We start from the raw sequence: 13164 nt of genomic DNA, 5'->3' as shown, positions 1-13164 counted from the left end.
TGTCAAACGCAAACGGCTACTGGAGTAAAATAAGGACGAGAACTGAGTGGGGGATTTGCAGATGCTGAGGCCATGGGTGACACAAATGAAGAAATGAAGTTGGTTACTCCTAGAGGAAGGGATGCAGGAAGCGGAATGTTTTCTAGAATCACTGCAGGAAGAGCTGCTTCCTTTAGAACCATCAGTAACAAGATCCCTCGTTTTCCACTCCAGGGAAGTTGCTAAGTACAGCTAAGTACATGCCAAACTCATTCCTAGATAACCTCAAGCTTCACAGCCCAGAATGGGTATAGGCGTGGGGGCGGGAGGTAGGAAAGGAGATGTGGGCACCTCGTGGAGCTGAAATGCCACCCATCTCCCAGCCCCTGGGCTGCCCACACCACTCACTCCTTCTGCTTTTCCCACAGGACTTTTAGTGCACTCCAGACAGAGCTTCACAAGAGACAACATCATGAATATTTATTATGATTATTTTAATTTTTAAAAAAGCCCCAAATCTCTGGGCAATAAACTACAATACAGTAAAAAGTAGCATCTGGTGTTAGACACTCTGCCGACAGGTTGCACGCCTTCAATGCCGGCAAAGGCTCTGCACAGACATCCACAGTATTCCACACTGCCTCCCCCTTTTCAGAAGTTCCTACTGAAATGAGGAGGACACTGAGGCACACAGGTGAAGAGAATGGCCTGGGGTTAGACTGCCAGGAGAGGCACAAGGGTACTGTGCCCAGAAAATTCTGACAGTTCCATACAAAATGCTACCCAGCAAGGAAAAAGAGCCACTGTCTTCTTCTAAGTGACCAGTAATGCCACACTCATGGGGCAGCAGGAATGGTGGCAAGGGAACCAAGCCCTGACCTGAGCCCAGTGATCAGGCCAGAGCCCAGCCAATGGGACTCGCCCACAGGTCCAGGCTCACCCCCTTGCCTCCACCGCACTGCCCTCACTCTGAAGCCCAGCCCTCCTTGCGGAAGACCAGCTGCACAGCCTCATTCACGTCATTCACCACGTGGGAGGCCTCCATGAGCCCTGGACTGAAGCATAAGTCTCGGTGCCCGTGGAATGGAGGCTGCCCTCCTCCAAGGACAGGCTCCGTGGACTGCGGGTTCCTGGGATTGTAGACGCCTGTGCACACCAGGATGGAGATGCAGCTCTGGCTTGCTGAGGGCTGCTGCTGCTGTGGGCCCCCGGCCCCTAGTTCTGGCGCCCCGTCACGCGTCGCCTTCTGCAGGTACTGGTGGAACAGGTTGGCGCCATATATGTCAGACATAGGGTTGTCACTGGCAGGGGCAGCCACAACGGAAAAGGAAAAAGGAGAAAACCCTAACTCAATGTTGCAAAGCAAAGGGAGCAGAGAAGAGTTTCGGGGCAGAAGAGTGAATGAGATACAGGGAAACGGGGGTGAGACTAGAGAGGGAGGGAGGGAAGGGGACGTCATAAAAGGGATGAAGAAGGAGGAGCAGAGCCTACCCCACAGCATAGAGCTTCCGGATGGGGGCGACCCAGCCCCGCCTCTCCGCCTGTCGTCTGATCAGGTCCTGGGCGTACCGGTAAGTGAGGATGCTGGGTTTGCCCATCAGGCCCTCGTATCTCAGCTCCTTGCCTGTCACTTTCTGGTAAATGGTTTCCAGGCACAGCAGAAAGGTGCCATGTCCAAACCTGCCAGAAACGAGCATGCAGCAGTTCAGTCTTCCTGATCTCCAGGCTCTTCTAGAGAATAGGACTGCCACTGTCTAAGCAGCAACCACACAGACCAGCCTCTTCCCCAGGGTAAGAGCTGACATGTAGCAGACACTGTGCTGGCACTGGAGGCAGTATTTCACATTTCCCTCTCAGAAAAATTCCATGAGATGACACTATTTGTAAAATGAGGAAACCAAGGCACAGCAAGATTAAGTAATTTGTTCAAGATGGCAGAGCTAGGATTACAACTCAGTCTGACTCCAGAGCTTAAATCCTGCTGTAGAGCTGGGGCAGACTACGGTTGCCCTTCTCCCTTCTTTGCTGATGTCCATCTTCAGCTGACCATATTACCACTAGGTGTGAAAAAGACTTTCCCTTGCCTCCCTTCCAGTGAGGTGTGGCCATGTGACTAAGCTACAGTCAAGGAAAGCAGAATGCTGGGCTAAACTTTTAGTAAGCATCCTTATAACTGGGGACAGGGGGCCAGGCACAGTGGCTCATGCCTATAATCCCAGCACTTTGGGAGGCCAAGGCAGGTGGATCACCTGAGGTCAGGAGTTCAAGACCAGTCTGGCCAACATGGCGAAACCCCGTCTCTGCTAAAAATGCAAAAATTAGCTGGGTATGGTGGCACATGCCTGTAGTCCCAGCTACTTGGGGGACTGAGGCAGGAGAATCACTTGAACCCAGGAGGCGGAGGCTGCAGTGGGCCAAGACTGCATCACTGCACTCCACCTGGGCGAAAGAGCAAGACTCCATCTAAAAAAAAAACAAAAACAAAAAAACTGGGGACAGGGTATTCTTCTCTGCCCTCTCTGCCCTCCCCAACTCTTTCCTGACACCTGGAATGCTGATATGATGGCTGGCGCTTGGGTGCAGTCTTGGCTCACTGCAACCTCTACCTCCCGGGTTCAAGCGATTCTCCTGCCTCAGCCTCCCAAATAGCTGGGATTACAGGTGCGCACCACCGTGCCCCGCTAATTTTTATATTTATTAAAGACGGGGTTTTGCCATGTTGGCCAGGCTGATCTTGAACTCCTGATCTCAGGTGATCCACCCACCTCGACCTCCCGAAGTGTTGGTATTACAAGCGTGAGCCACCACATTTTTCAGTGTCATTTATGTAAAGAATTCTATTTTTAATTTAAAAAGTTCATCTAAAATCTGGTTTATAAATTGAAACCTGCCCCTTGCTTTTCAGTTCACAGCGACATAACCAACCAAGCCCACTGATCTAGTGTCAGCATCCCTCCTCTAGGAATAATACTTCAGAGACAATGCCAAGCCTCGAGCCACAGACATACACTTTAAAAGTGACAAGAGCATCCCATACCCCCGTCTCTCTAGGACTACTGAGATGGGCCCTGAGGCAGTACTGGGCCGTGCCCACCCTCTGCTGACGAGCACTGTTGACTGGGGGTCAACAGCAGGCTGACTCAAGAGTCTGGCCATGCAGATAACAGCAACCAAACAGTACACAGCAGCTGTCAGCTGGCCTTCGTGTAAGCACCTTGAGGGCCAAAAAAGGGCTGCCTCTATCTGTGCTAGCCCCAGAATAAGACAGAACAGATGATACCAACACAGCTGAGTAGGGAGTGTAGGCACCTGCATGCCCCTGAGAAAGCCACTTATCCGCTGGGTCTCAGTTCTCTGGTCTATGCAACCAATGGAACAATCCTTAGCTGGCATGATGGTGCACATCTGTAATCCCAGCACTTTTGGAGGCTGAGGCAGGGGGATCACTTGAGGCCAAGAGTTCAAGGCTGCAGTGAGTTATGACTGCACCACTGCACTCCAGCCTGGATAAGAGAGTGAGACCCTATCTCCACACACACACACACACACAAAAGGCAAATACTTGCTTCCTCCTGCCCTATGTCTTAAGGGTAAAAGAAAACAAGAAAGTGAAAGAACCAATGCTAGAGGGGGGAGCCAAGGAAGGAAGGGCAACTGAATGTGCACTGATACAGCACAAAAAGTATCCACGGTTTGGGTCCACAGACACAAAGAGCATGTTCTGCTAAGATTATAGGGGGCAGGGGTCATGTGTGAAACATCCTCTCAATACACCCTCAGACTCCGTAATCTGTAGTTTAGGTTTAGCAATGAACACGTGGAGTGATCCTTGAAAGCCCTTCCAAAGGCCAGGTTACTGCAGCAACAACAGGGCCTACCTAAGTAAGGTCCGAGCACCCCGGGTGTCAGGATGACGGGTGGGAACTGCCTGCAGGACTGCCCAGGCAGCAGCCAGGAGTGGACCACCAGACCAAGGTTGGGAGCTTTGTGTCCTCACCTGGGCATCTTGGCTTCAGCCATCCACAGGAGATCCATGTTGCTGGCCAGGATGGGGAGGTGGGGGTAGGGGGGTGTCGCCAGGTCAGTCCCAGGGCTCCCATTGCTGAGGAGGACATCCATGATCAGCTGCAGGCTGGTCTCCCAGCGGACCGGCTCCCCTAGGAGGAGCACCCCTTTAAAGAACAGAGGCGCAGGTGAGGGCTGCAGGGCAGGTGGCAGGCCCTCAGGATGCCAGCTAGGGCTACCCGCCCACAAGCCCTCCACCCATGGTGCACCCAGCTGGGCAGGGCACAGCTCCCCAACAAGCCTAGTAGAGCCCCTTACCCATCCACCCTGGGTGCACAAGGCCCAGGGCCCAGGAAGGAGATTCCTGAGGGCTCCCATTCTGACTTCAGTCCACTGGTGCTTCACAGAAGAGGTTACAAAACAAAAGCAGCATGTCTCAGGCCTACTTCTCCTTGCTGGCTGGGGCTCTGCCACCACGCTCTCCCTCACACGACTTAGCAAGGGATCCTGTTCCCTCAGTCACTTCTCTCTGAGCCCCAGGGACCAGCAGAACCTAACAGCCAGGAGAGGGGGTGTGGAGTGATACAGACTTGAACCCCAACCTGGACTCCACCAATCTTCCTGTATGACTGTGGGCAAGTAACTTCTCTTCTCCAAGCCCCAGTTTCCTCAACTGCAACTACATAACAGCAACACTACTTATAATGCTGTTGTGAGGATAAAAATGAACTATATCATCAGTAAACAGCCCAGGACTAGACACACAGGAAGCACTAGGCAAAGGACTCTGCTGACACTAAGGTACAGGGCCGGTGAACTGCACCAGACCAGTGATTCTCAATGGGGCAGCACCACCCCTTATGAGGTGCTTTAGAAATCAGGGGCAATTTTAATTGTCACAATGACTAAAACCTAGCAAGTGAAGGTTGTGGGAGGCGGCCAGGGATGCTACATACTTAGGACAATCCTGCACAATCAAAAACTGTCCCACAGTAAAATTAAAATTAATTTTTAAAAAAACCATCCCATGGCTGTGTGTGGTGGCTTGTGTCTGTAATTCCAGGACTTTGGGAGGCCAGGGTGGTAGGACTGCTTGAGCCCAGGAGTTTGTGACTAGCCTAGGCAACATAGTGAGATCCCGTCTCTACAAAACAACAAAAAGAAAAAGAAAAATCTTTCCCATGTCTTAATAACATTTGAATGTCCCACCTGATATCCTGATATCCACATAGGTGAACAACCTTTTCAGAATTACTTGAACAATTCTATTTTACATACAATCACGAAGTATTTTTGTACAGTTTCAATAAACATCGATTTTTCCAAAAATACAACCAGATTGTTCCAAAAATACAACTATCCTGTAAGTCAAGAGAAGACTGTACGTTGCCTTTTGAAAACTCTACCAGGAGTTGTTCCGTTTTGGAAAATTACTTGACCAGTGGCAATGCTGCCCCTGATTTCTGAGTCACCTGTAAAACACGCCTATCACACCTGTGAACACACTTACATCAGCCTGCATTTGTAGCTGTTAACATTCATGGTGATTCTGTTTTGTGCAACCATTTTACTTCTTGGATAATTACTACATACTGAAATACATTATCTTCTTACTAAAAATGTTTCCTTTTATATCTCCCTATTACAGTTACAGCTTTATACTGAACTAATTTTTAATATGTGTGTTTAGAAGTTACATTACCTATGAATTTCACTTCAGGATAATAAAGGGGATATTCCAACGTTCTTGCTATAAAAAGGGGAGAACTAGGTTTAAAAGCTGAGAAACACTAGAGTAGATCACCTCTAGGTGCCTTTCCACTGCTAAAATTCTCTAAGCTTACGGTTTTCCTGCAATAGTGAGTGACACAGGGAAGGAAAGACTAACAACAGTCTCAGAGGTGGTGAGTGGCAGATCCAGACCAGAGCCTGCGTGTCCTGACTCCAAGGCCCCCTTGCTGCTGAACCAGGCTGCAGGCAGTCACACTGAGACAGCCTGAGGGCCAGAGAGGAGAGGGAGAAAAGACCTCACAACTCATCAAAGACGACCTCTCTTACCTTCAATGCGGGGGAAGTCATTCCTCGGGAGGGGCTGCAGAGAGACAAAGGAGAGGCTATAAACACAAGTCACCGTCCACTCCTGGAGAACCACACCTCCACCTCCGGGGTGCTGGGAGGGGAGGGGAGACACACTCCACAGACCCCATACTCGTGGCCAAGCCCAAGCCAAGGGAAAGCTGGAGAGGACTGAGGAAGATGCGAGAAAGGCGAAAAGACAATGGCCAGGTGGGGCCACAGAACAGGCAGGACACCACGTGTGAAGTCACCAGGAGGAAGGGTGGTCAGGTGTCTTTCTCTGGTGGGAGAGGACACAAGACACAGCCAAGTAAGAGTCTAGAATCACACAGCTAAGGATGCAGGTGAGCCCGTGGAGATGAAGGTGGCATCGGGGCCTGATGGGCCGTTTCTCCTCATGTCGGTTCTTGAGCAGGCAGCTTCACTCAACTAGCCTCGAGGGTCCATTCCATCCCCAGGCCATGGTAGTCTTGGCTCTGCCACCAACCAACTATGTGACCCAGGACAGGTCACTCCCCTGTGTGGGGCTGTCTCTGAGCTATTCTGAGATCTGTTCCAACTCTGACATTCTGGTTCTCCACAGAATGGTTCTTGCACAGGTCAGGGAGAAAGCCCTCACAGGAGAGGAAGTGCTCTGTTCCATCAGAAAGCTTTGGAGGAGGAAGGACTTAAGCTATATCTGCAAATAAAAGTAAGTTATCTCTTTATAACTGCATGTAGTCAAACTGTGAGAATGGTCTGACTCAAGACCTGGGCTATGTGATACGTAGACAGTGCGATGAGGAGAAAGTGAGCCAACGGGCACCTCAAGAGATGGCAGTCATGCTGCAGAGGATCACCAGGGATCAGATGAGACGGCGGACAAAGTCAGTGCTCAAAAATGAGCCCAGCACACAGGGCACCTGGGCAGATGTGCAGACTGGCCAGTGCTTCCTCTGCAAGCAAGCTGCCTCTCCCAAGGGCAGCTCAGTGCCGGGCTTCAGGATTGCTAACTTCACAATGGCCAGCAGCTCTCCTGGGCAGCACTGGGAAGGCCGGCCAGTAAGTCTGGAACTCCTTGTTGGAAGGGATGCTGTGATTCTGAAAGGGGTTCCCAGGTAATTACAAACAAGACAGAGAGGACAGGGAGTAAAGCCGTTCACTTCTCTGGGCTATTTTTTTCCTTTTTTTGGAGACAGGGTCTCACTCAGTCGCCAAGGCTGGAGTGCAGTGATCACAGCTCACTGCGGCCTCCAGCACCTGGGCTCAAGCAACTCTCCTTCCTCAGACTCCTGTGTAGCTGGGACTACAGGCATACGCCACCATATCTGGCTTTTTTTTTTTTTTTTTTTCTTCTCTGTAGAGATGGGGTCTCGCTATGTTGCTCAAACTCCTGGCCCCAAGTGATCCACCCGCCTTGGCCTCCCAAAGTGCTGGAATTACAGGCGTGACCCACCATACCTGGCCAATATTTTTTTTAATTTTTTTGTAGAAACGGGGTCTCACTGTGTTGCCCAGGCTGGTCTTGAACTCCGGGGCTCAAACAGTCCTCCCAAAGCGTTGGGATTACAGGTGTAAGCCACCGCAGCCAGCCTCTGGGCCATTCTCATAAATTCAGGGAACAAAACCCTTAGCCAGATGTGCCTCCAAAGAGGCAATGGACATACAGAAGCATGGACAAATCACAGCTCTGCAGAAGGGCTTGCAAGGTCAGCGACACAGCCAATGCAGGGCACTGGAGGAGTGAAGGATGACACAGCCCAACCCGTGCTCCTTATTACCGTGGTCTTCAGCCGCCGCTCCAGGTCCACCATGTCAAGCAGAGGGAAGGCCATCCGCAACTCATCCATGGTAACAACATTTCGGAAGCCCAGCCTGGAGCAAGCTCAGGAAGTAATGCTGGACAGTTCTTGGGGAAGAAGCCTTTCTGAATGCATCAAATCACAAGTGAAGGGAACACAACCTACTCCTGTTCAAGCCAGGGAGGAGGGCACCAAGCAGAGCTCAGCAAGGATGGCACAAATTCTGCAGGTGCTGGCAGACAGGCTATAACTGCACAGCCAGAGTAGAGAGGGTAGCTCCTGGCTAACCCACCAGCAATCACCAGGCATATGCCAGCTACCAGGTCCTATGCTGGGCACAGCCCACGGGGCAAAGGCACATAAGAATCTCTGTCCCCAGCTGGGTGCAGCGGGTCATGCCTGAAAACCCAGCACTTTAGGAGGCTGAGGCAGCAGGATGGCTTGAGGCCAGGAGTTTCAGGCCAGCCTGGGCAACATAGTGAGACCTTGTCTCTACAAATAAAGTCAGTTAGGCATGGTCGTACACACCTGTATTCTACTCAGGAGGCTACTCAGGAGGCTGGGGCAGGAGGATCACTTGAGCCCAGGAGGTCAAGGCTATAGTGAGCTATGATTGCACTGCTGCACTCCAACCTGGGCAACAGAGTGAGACCCTGTCTAAAAAAAAAAAAAAAAAAAAAAAAGGTGCTGTCCCCAAGGAGCCTAGCACATTCAGAGCCCATGAAAACCAGTGTTCTAAGAACAGTGCTGCCAGTCACTGCTGAGTTCAGAAGAGACTCCTCAGTGGGCTGGGGAGTCCAGAGGAGTCATGGAGAAGTAGGGCTGGAGCTAAACTCTTAAAGGATGAACCCAAATCAGCAAGGAAGAGGAGGCCTTGGGGAGGGACAAGCCAGCTTCAGCTGCCTCCATCTTCCTGTCCTCAATTCCAACTTGCAATCTTAACTGGACATGGTTTCAGATTACTTTCAAAATGAATTTCCCCAAAATCCTGATTCTATCAGATTGCCCCATCAGCAATAAAGCCTGCTATGCCCTCCCTTGCCCTGAGAAGTTGGTCAGACTCTTCAAGTTTACTTCCAAGGTTCCCGACACCCTGGCACCACCCACCCTTCCTGTTCTTTCATTCCTCTCCCTATCCCATTCCCAACCTCCTACTTCCCCTGCCTAAGAAAGCTTAGCCATCTCCCGGGACTCCACTGTACCCCTCCAAGAAGCCACAGGCAACTCCTGCCCCAGGGATACTCCAACCCCTCCCCTCAACGCCTGTGGCACAGCTCCTGTGAGCTTGTAGGACTTCAATCACACACCATCTAAACGCTCCTTTATTGCGCACGGGGTTATTCTTGCCTCCTCAAGCACAAGCCCTTGACTGATTCGTAAGCTCCACGTCCTCATCCCGGTCCTCATCCCATTCAGAGTGTGCGGCACAACACTGGTACACAGGACGTGCTCAGCACAACTCAGTTGCTTGAAAGAGGGGCCAGATATTATTCCGCAGGCTCCCAGAGACAAGCTCCCCATAGTTCCTTCACTACCACTGGCTAATAAACTGACTGGGCACCCCAAGGAAGAGGCTAGAGCAGGGGTTCCCAAACCTAGTTACAGAACCACTAAGAGAGGTGATTTTTTTAAAAAAAAAATACAGATTCCTGAGTTTTACCCTAGACCTAGTGAATTAAGGCTCCAGCACAGACACCCTGGAATCTGTATTTTAAGCCCCCCGGAGGATTCTGATGCAGGGGTATGAGGACTGGCTTCTGGAAACCACCAGACATGAGGACTGACCACAATCGGGAGCTTTCCTCCCTCCCTGAGCCCACAACATCGCCTGTGTACCCCAGCACCCAGCACTCCTCATTACAGTCCCCACTCAGCTAATAGAGGAAATGCCCCAGCCCTGCCCCTTCCCTTCAGCCAGAGTTAAGACCAAAAGGATACCCCTGGGCATTTTCCACCACGGGCCCCTGCCCAGACACCAGCATCCGCTTCTCATGGTACTCTGAGAAGAGCTTCATGGGGCTGTGAGAGAGGATAACTTGGTCTGCATCCACCTGTAGGGACAGCCAAGACAGGGGAGGGCAGAGGAAGACAGAACTGTTGAGGGAAATAATGAGACAGGTGGCAGGTCCTTTAGCCTGCTCAGAAAAAGAAAGGTGAGCAAAGCCCTTTCTAGCACGCAGCAGCACTTCTAAAAGGCACCCAAACAGATGTGAGAAGAACCTGTCTCATTTGGTTCTTGCCACACAAAACAAGAGACCAGAAATGCCACAGATGTGGGTTCTGACCACTCGCCACCACCATCCCGTCAGGTTCAGTTTGGATTTCCCAAGCCCCCGTTTGGAAGCCACAGGGTTCATGTGTGCTCCCTGTCACTGTCACAGAAATTGGTCTTTTACTTTCTATTTTCAGTTCTGCTAAGACTCAGCTGCTTAACATTTTTACTAACCCAAACAATGCAGCCTTTAGTTGGAAGATTTTTGGAATTCTCTCTGGAAACCACAGCAAGGAATCAATTTTATTCCATCACACTTTACATGCAACTTTGAACAGCATCATCTAATAAACCAGCCATTTTATTTACTCTCTTGGCTCCAAAGGACTCTTTCCAAAAGCTGAATTCACCCTCAACAAACAAGAATGCATCAAAGTTGGGATATGGTGCAGGGCTGCAGGTGGCTGAAGAGGACAGGACTCCTTCAGGTGTATACATCATACTCAGGAAAGCCAAGGTGTGACTTCAGAGCTGCACCTGCTATTCCTGCTATGCAGAGTTCCAGACACGTGTGTGACCTTTGCTTTCCAGGGACTCACACCCCCGATACCCAGAAGAAAAGAAACAGATACAAGGACATAAACTACAACTACCAAATACACAGGCAGGATTTCTGTGTTCAGCTGTGGCCATGACCTAGGACCAGGTGATTCCATATCCCAACCCAAGGGAAAGGGACTTGGAGCTGGGGCAGGGGCTCCATTAAGAACCAGGTCCGTGGGCTTCCATGCCTCTGTCTGCCTTCTCACCTCGCACTCCAGCAGGGCTGACAGCTCCTGGGCTTTGCTGTGTTGTAAGCTGTTCCCAGCATTTGTAACAAAAACCACCGGCACCCGCAGCTGCCCCTGGGAGTTCATCAGCCTTCGGAAGGCTTCCAGAGCAGCAGGGATCACTCTGTGGCCCCGCACAAGCACTCCATCGATGTCCAACAGGAACCCAAAGGTGGGCGGGCTCTGCAGAGATGGTAAGATAATTACCAGTACGTGAGTCAAGAGGTAGGAAGAGAACAAAGAAACAACCCTTACAAAGAGGCTCAACACCATCCTCGGGTCACTCATGTCCCTTGAAAACCTGTCAGAAAGAACAAAAAAATGGCCGGGCACGGTGGCTCAAGCCTGTAATCCCAGCACTTTGAGAGGCCGAGACGGGCGGAACACGAGGTCAGGAGATCGAGACCATCCTGGCTAACCCGGTGAAACCCAGTCTCTACTAAAAAATACAAAAAAACTAGCCAGGTGAGGTGACGGGCGGCTGTAGTCCCAGCTACTGGGGAGGCTGAGGCAGGAGAATGGCGTGAACCTGGGAGGCGGAGCTTGTAGTGAGCCAAGATCCGGCCACTGCACTCCAGCCTGGGCGACAGAGCGAGACTCCATCTCAAAAAAAAAAAAAAGAACAAAAAAATGAAGACAGGATTCTTACAGGGTAATTTTTAAATTAGAAAATAGAGAAATCCAAAGAAAATATAATCCCAACATTTATTTTTAATCATTTGTTTTTACAGAGTCTTCCTGTCGCCCAGACTGGTGGTGTGATCATGGCTCACTGCAGCCTTGACCCACCGGGCTCAAGGGATCCTCCCGCCTCAGCTTCCCAAAGTGCTAGGATTATTAGGTGTGAGCCACCGAGTCCGGCCTAACCCCAACACTTTAAAACAACCAATTAATAGTTTCCCTTTTTTCTCTATTCTTATATTTGTCTTGTAGCTACAACTGTATTACATGCAATTTTGCGTCATCTCATTCTTTTTTGCTTGACATATATGATAAATATTTTTATGGATTACAATAGCCTTTATAACCATCTTTTAAGATTTTATTACAGCAAAAAGTTAAAAAAAAATAACCTCAATCACTACAGACAATATAAAAATGTTTCAAAAGTTTCTTATCTCCAACTTACTTAGTCCTCTTCCTGTCTTGCCTAATTTCCAGAAGGCTTTTATAAATCCATAGTATACACAACTTTCTAATCTTAACACACACATAGAATCATGTTGACTTTGTTTTCCATCTTACTTTTTTAGTTGGTATCTCTTGGCTATCTTTTATTTTTATTTTTATTTTTTTTTGAGACAGAGTCTTGCTCTGTTGCCGAGGCTGGAGAGCAGCAACGCGATCTCAGCTCACTGCAACCTCTGCCTCCCACGTTCAAGTGATTCTTCTGCCTCAGTCTCCCAAATAGCTGGGATTACAGGTGTACCCCACCATGCTCAGCTAATATTTGTACTTTTAGTGGAGACGAGGTTACGCCATGTTGACCAGAATGGTCTCGAACTCCTGACCTTAGGTGATCCACCCACCTTGGCCTCTCAAAGTGTTGGGATTACAGGCGTGAGCCACTGCACCCTGCCCTATCATTCCATATTAATTATGCATAGCTCTATTTCCTAAACATCATTTCTGGCTACATACTATTCTGAGTGAATGATTCACTAATATTGTTCTCTATATTTTGGACAGTTTTCCACAATTTTGCTATGAAAAATAATGCTACAAGGAACCTCTTCAGGAATACTGATTTTTTTTCCCACATTATGGGTATTTCCTTGAGCTAGATTCTTAAAAATAGGAGTAATAAATCAGAGAGAGCAAATGTAATTACGCAAACACCTGCTGACAAACTGCTGTTCAAAAACATGTCCACTGGCAACGTACTTTACCCTTATAGTATTGATTTTCACAACTATCTGTTTGTTAATTATCAAACTTTTCGATAATTTAAAGGTAAAAAATTATCTCTTCTCGACCTGCACTTCCTGGATTTATAAAGTCGAATGCTGTTTTTAAAAATCATTCCATTTCTCATTTTATAAACTGCCTGTTAACAGACAAGATGTTCTTCAATCGTCAAAACAAACCTAACCTAACTTGTTTGCTATTCTTCTTTTGTTGGTGCCACCTAGGTCAAGTCATTCTTATTGACACACCTACTCTATGCACAGAGCTCCCTTTATTTTATTTTATTTTATTTTTTTTTTGAGACGGAGTCTCGCTCTGTCGCCCAGGCTGGAGTGCAGTGGCTGGTTCTCAGCTCACTGCAAGCTCCGCCTCC

The 13164-nt window shown here is 49.3% G+C and overlaps 1 protein-coding gene across 1 annotated transcript in view; it reads right to left on the bottom strand.

Moving 5' to 3' along the window:
* Nucleotides 1–444: 444 nt before the first annotated feature.
* The window catches only part of CECR5 (cat eye syndrome chromosome region, candidate 5), a 36628-nt gene continuing 23908 nt past the window's right edge, over nt 445–13164 (bottom strand). The window contains exons 2-8 of the mRNA XM_011945662.1: nt 10863–11066; nt 9780–9892; nt 7821–7914; nt 6043–6076; nt 3977–4151; nt 1471–1659; nt 445–1280 (exon numbers count right to left, since the gene is read on the bottom strand). Coding sequence (XP_011801052.1) covers nt 944–1280; nt 1471–1659; nt 3977–4151; nt 6043–6076; nt 7821–7914; nt 9780–9892; nt 10863–10970 — 1050 coding nt within the window. The 5' untranslated portion in view covers nt 10971–11066 and the 3' untranslated portion in view covers nt 445–943. The remainder of the gene's footprint in view (nt 1281–1470; nt 1660–3976; nt 4152–6042; nt 6077–7820; nt 7915–9779; nt 9893–10862; nt 11067–13164) is intronic.

Source organism: Colobus angolensis, unplaced genomic scaffold (genome assembly GCF_000951035.1).
Source record: "Colobus angolensis palliatus isolate OR3802 unplaced genomic scaffold, Cang.pa_1.0 Scaffold242, whole genome shotgun sequence".
NCBI lineage: Eukaryota > Metazoa > Chordata > Mammalia > Primates > Cercopithecidae > Colobus > Colobus angolensis.
This window is presented reverse-complemented; position numbering and strand designations above follow the sequence as displayed.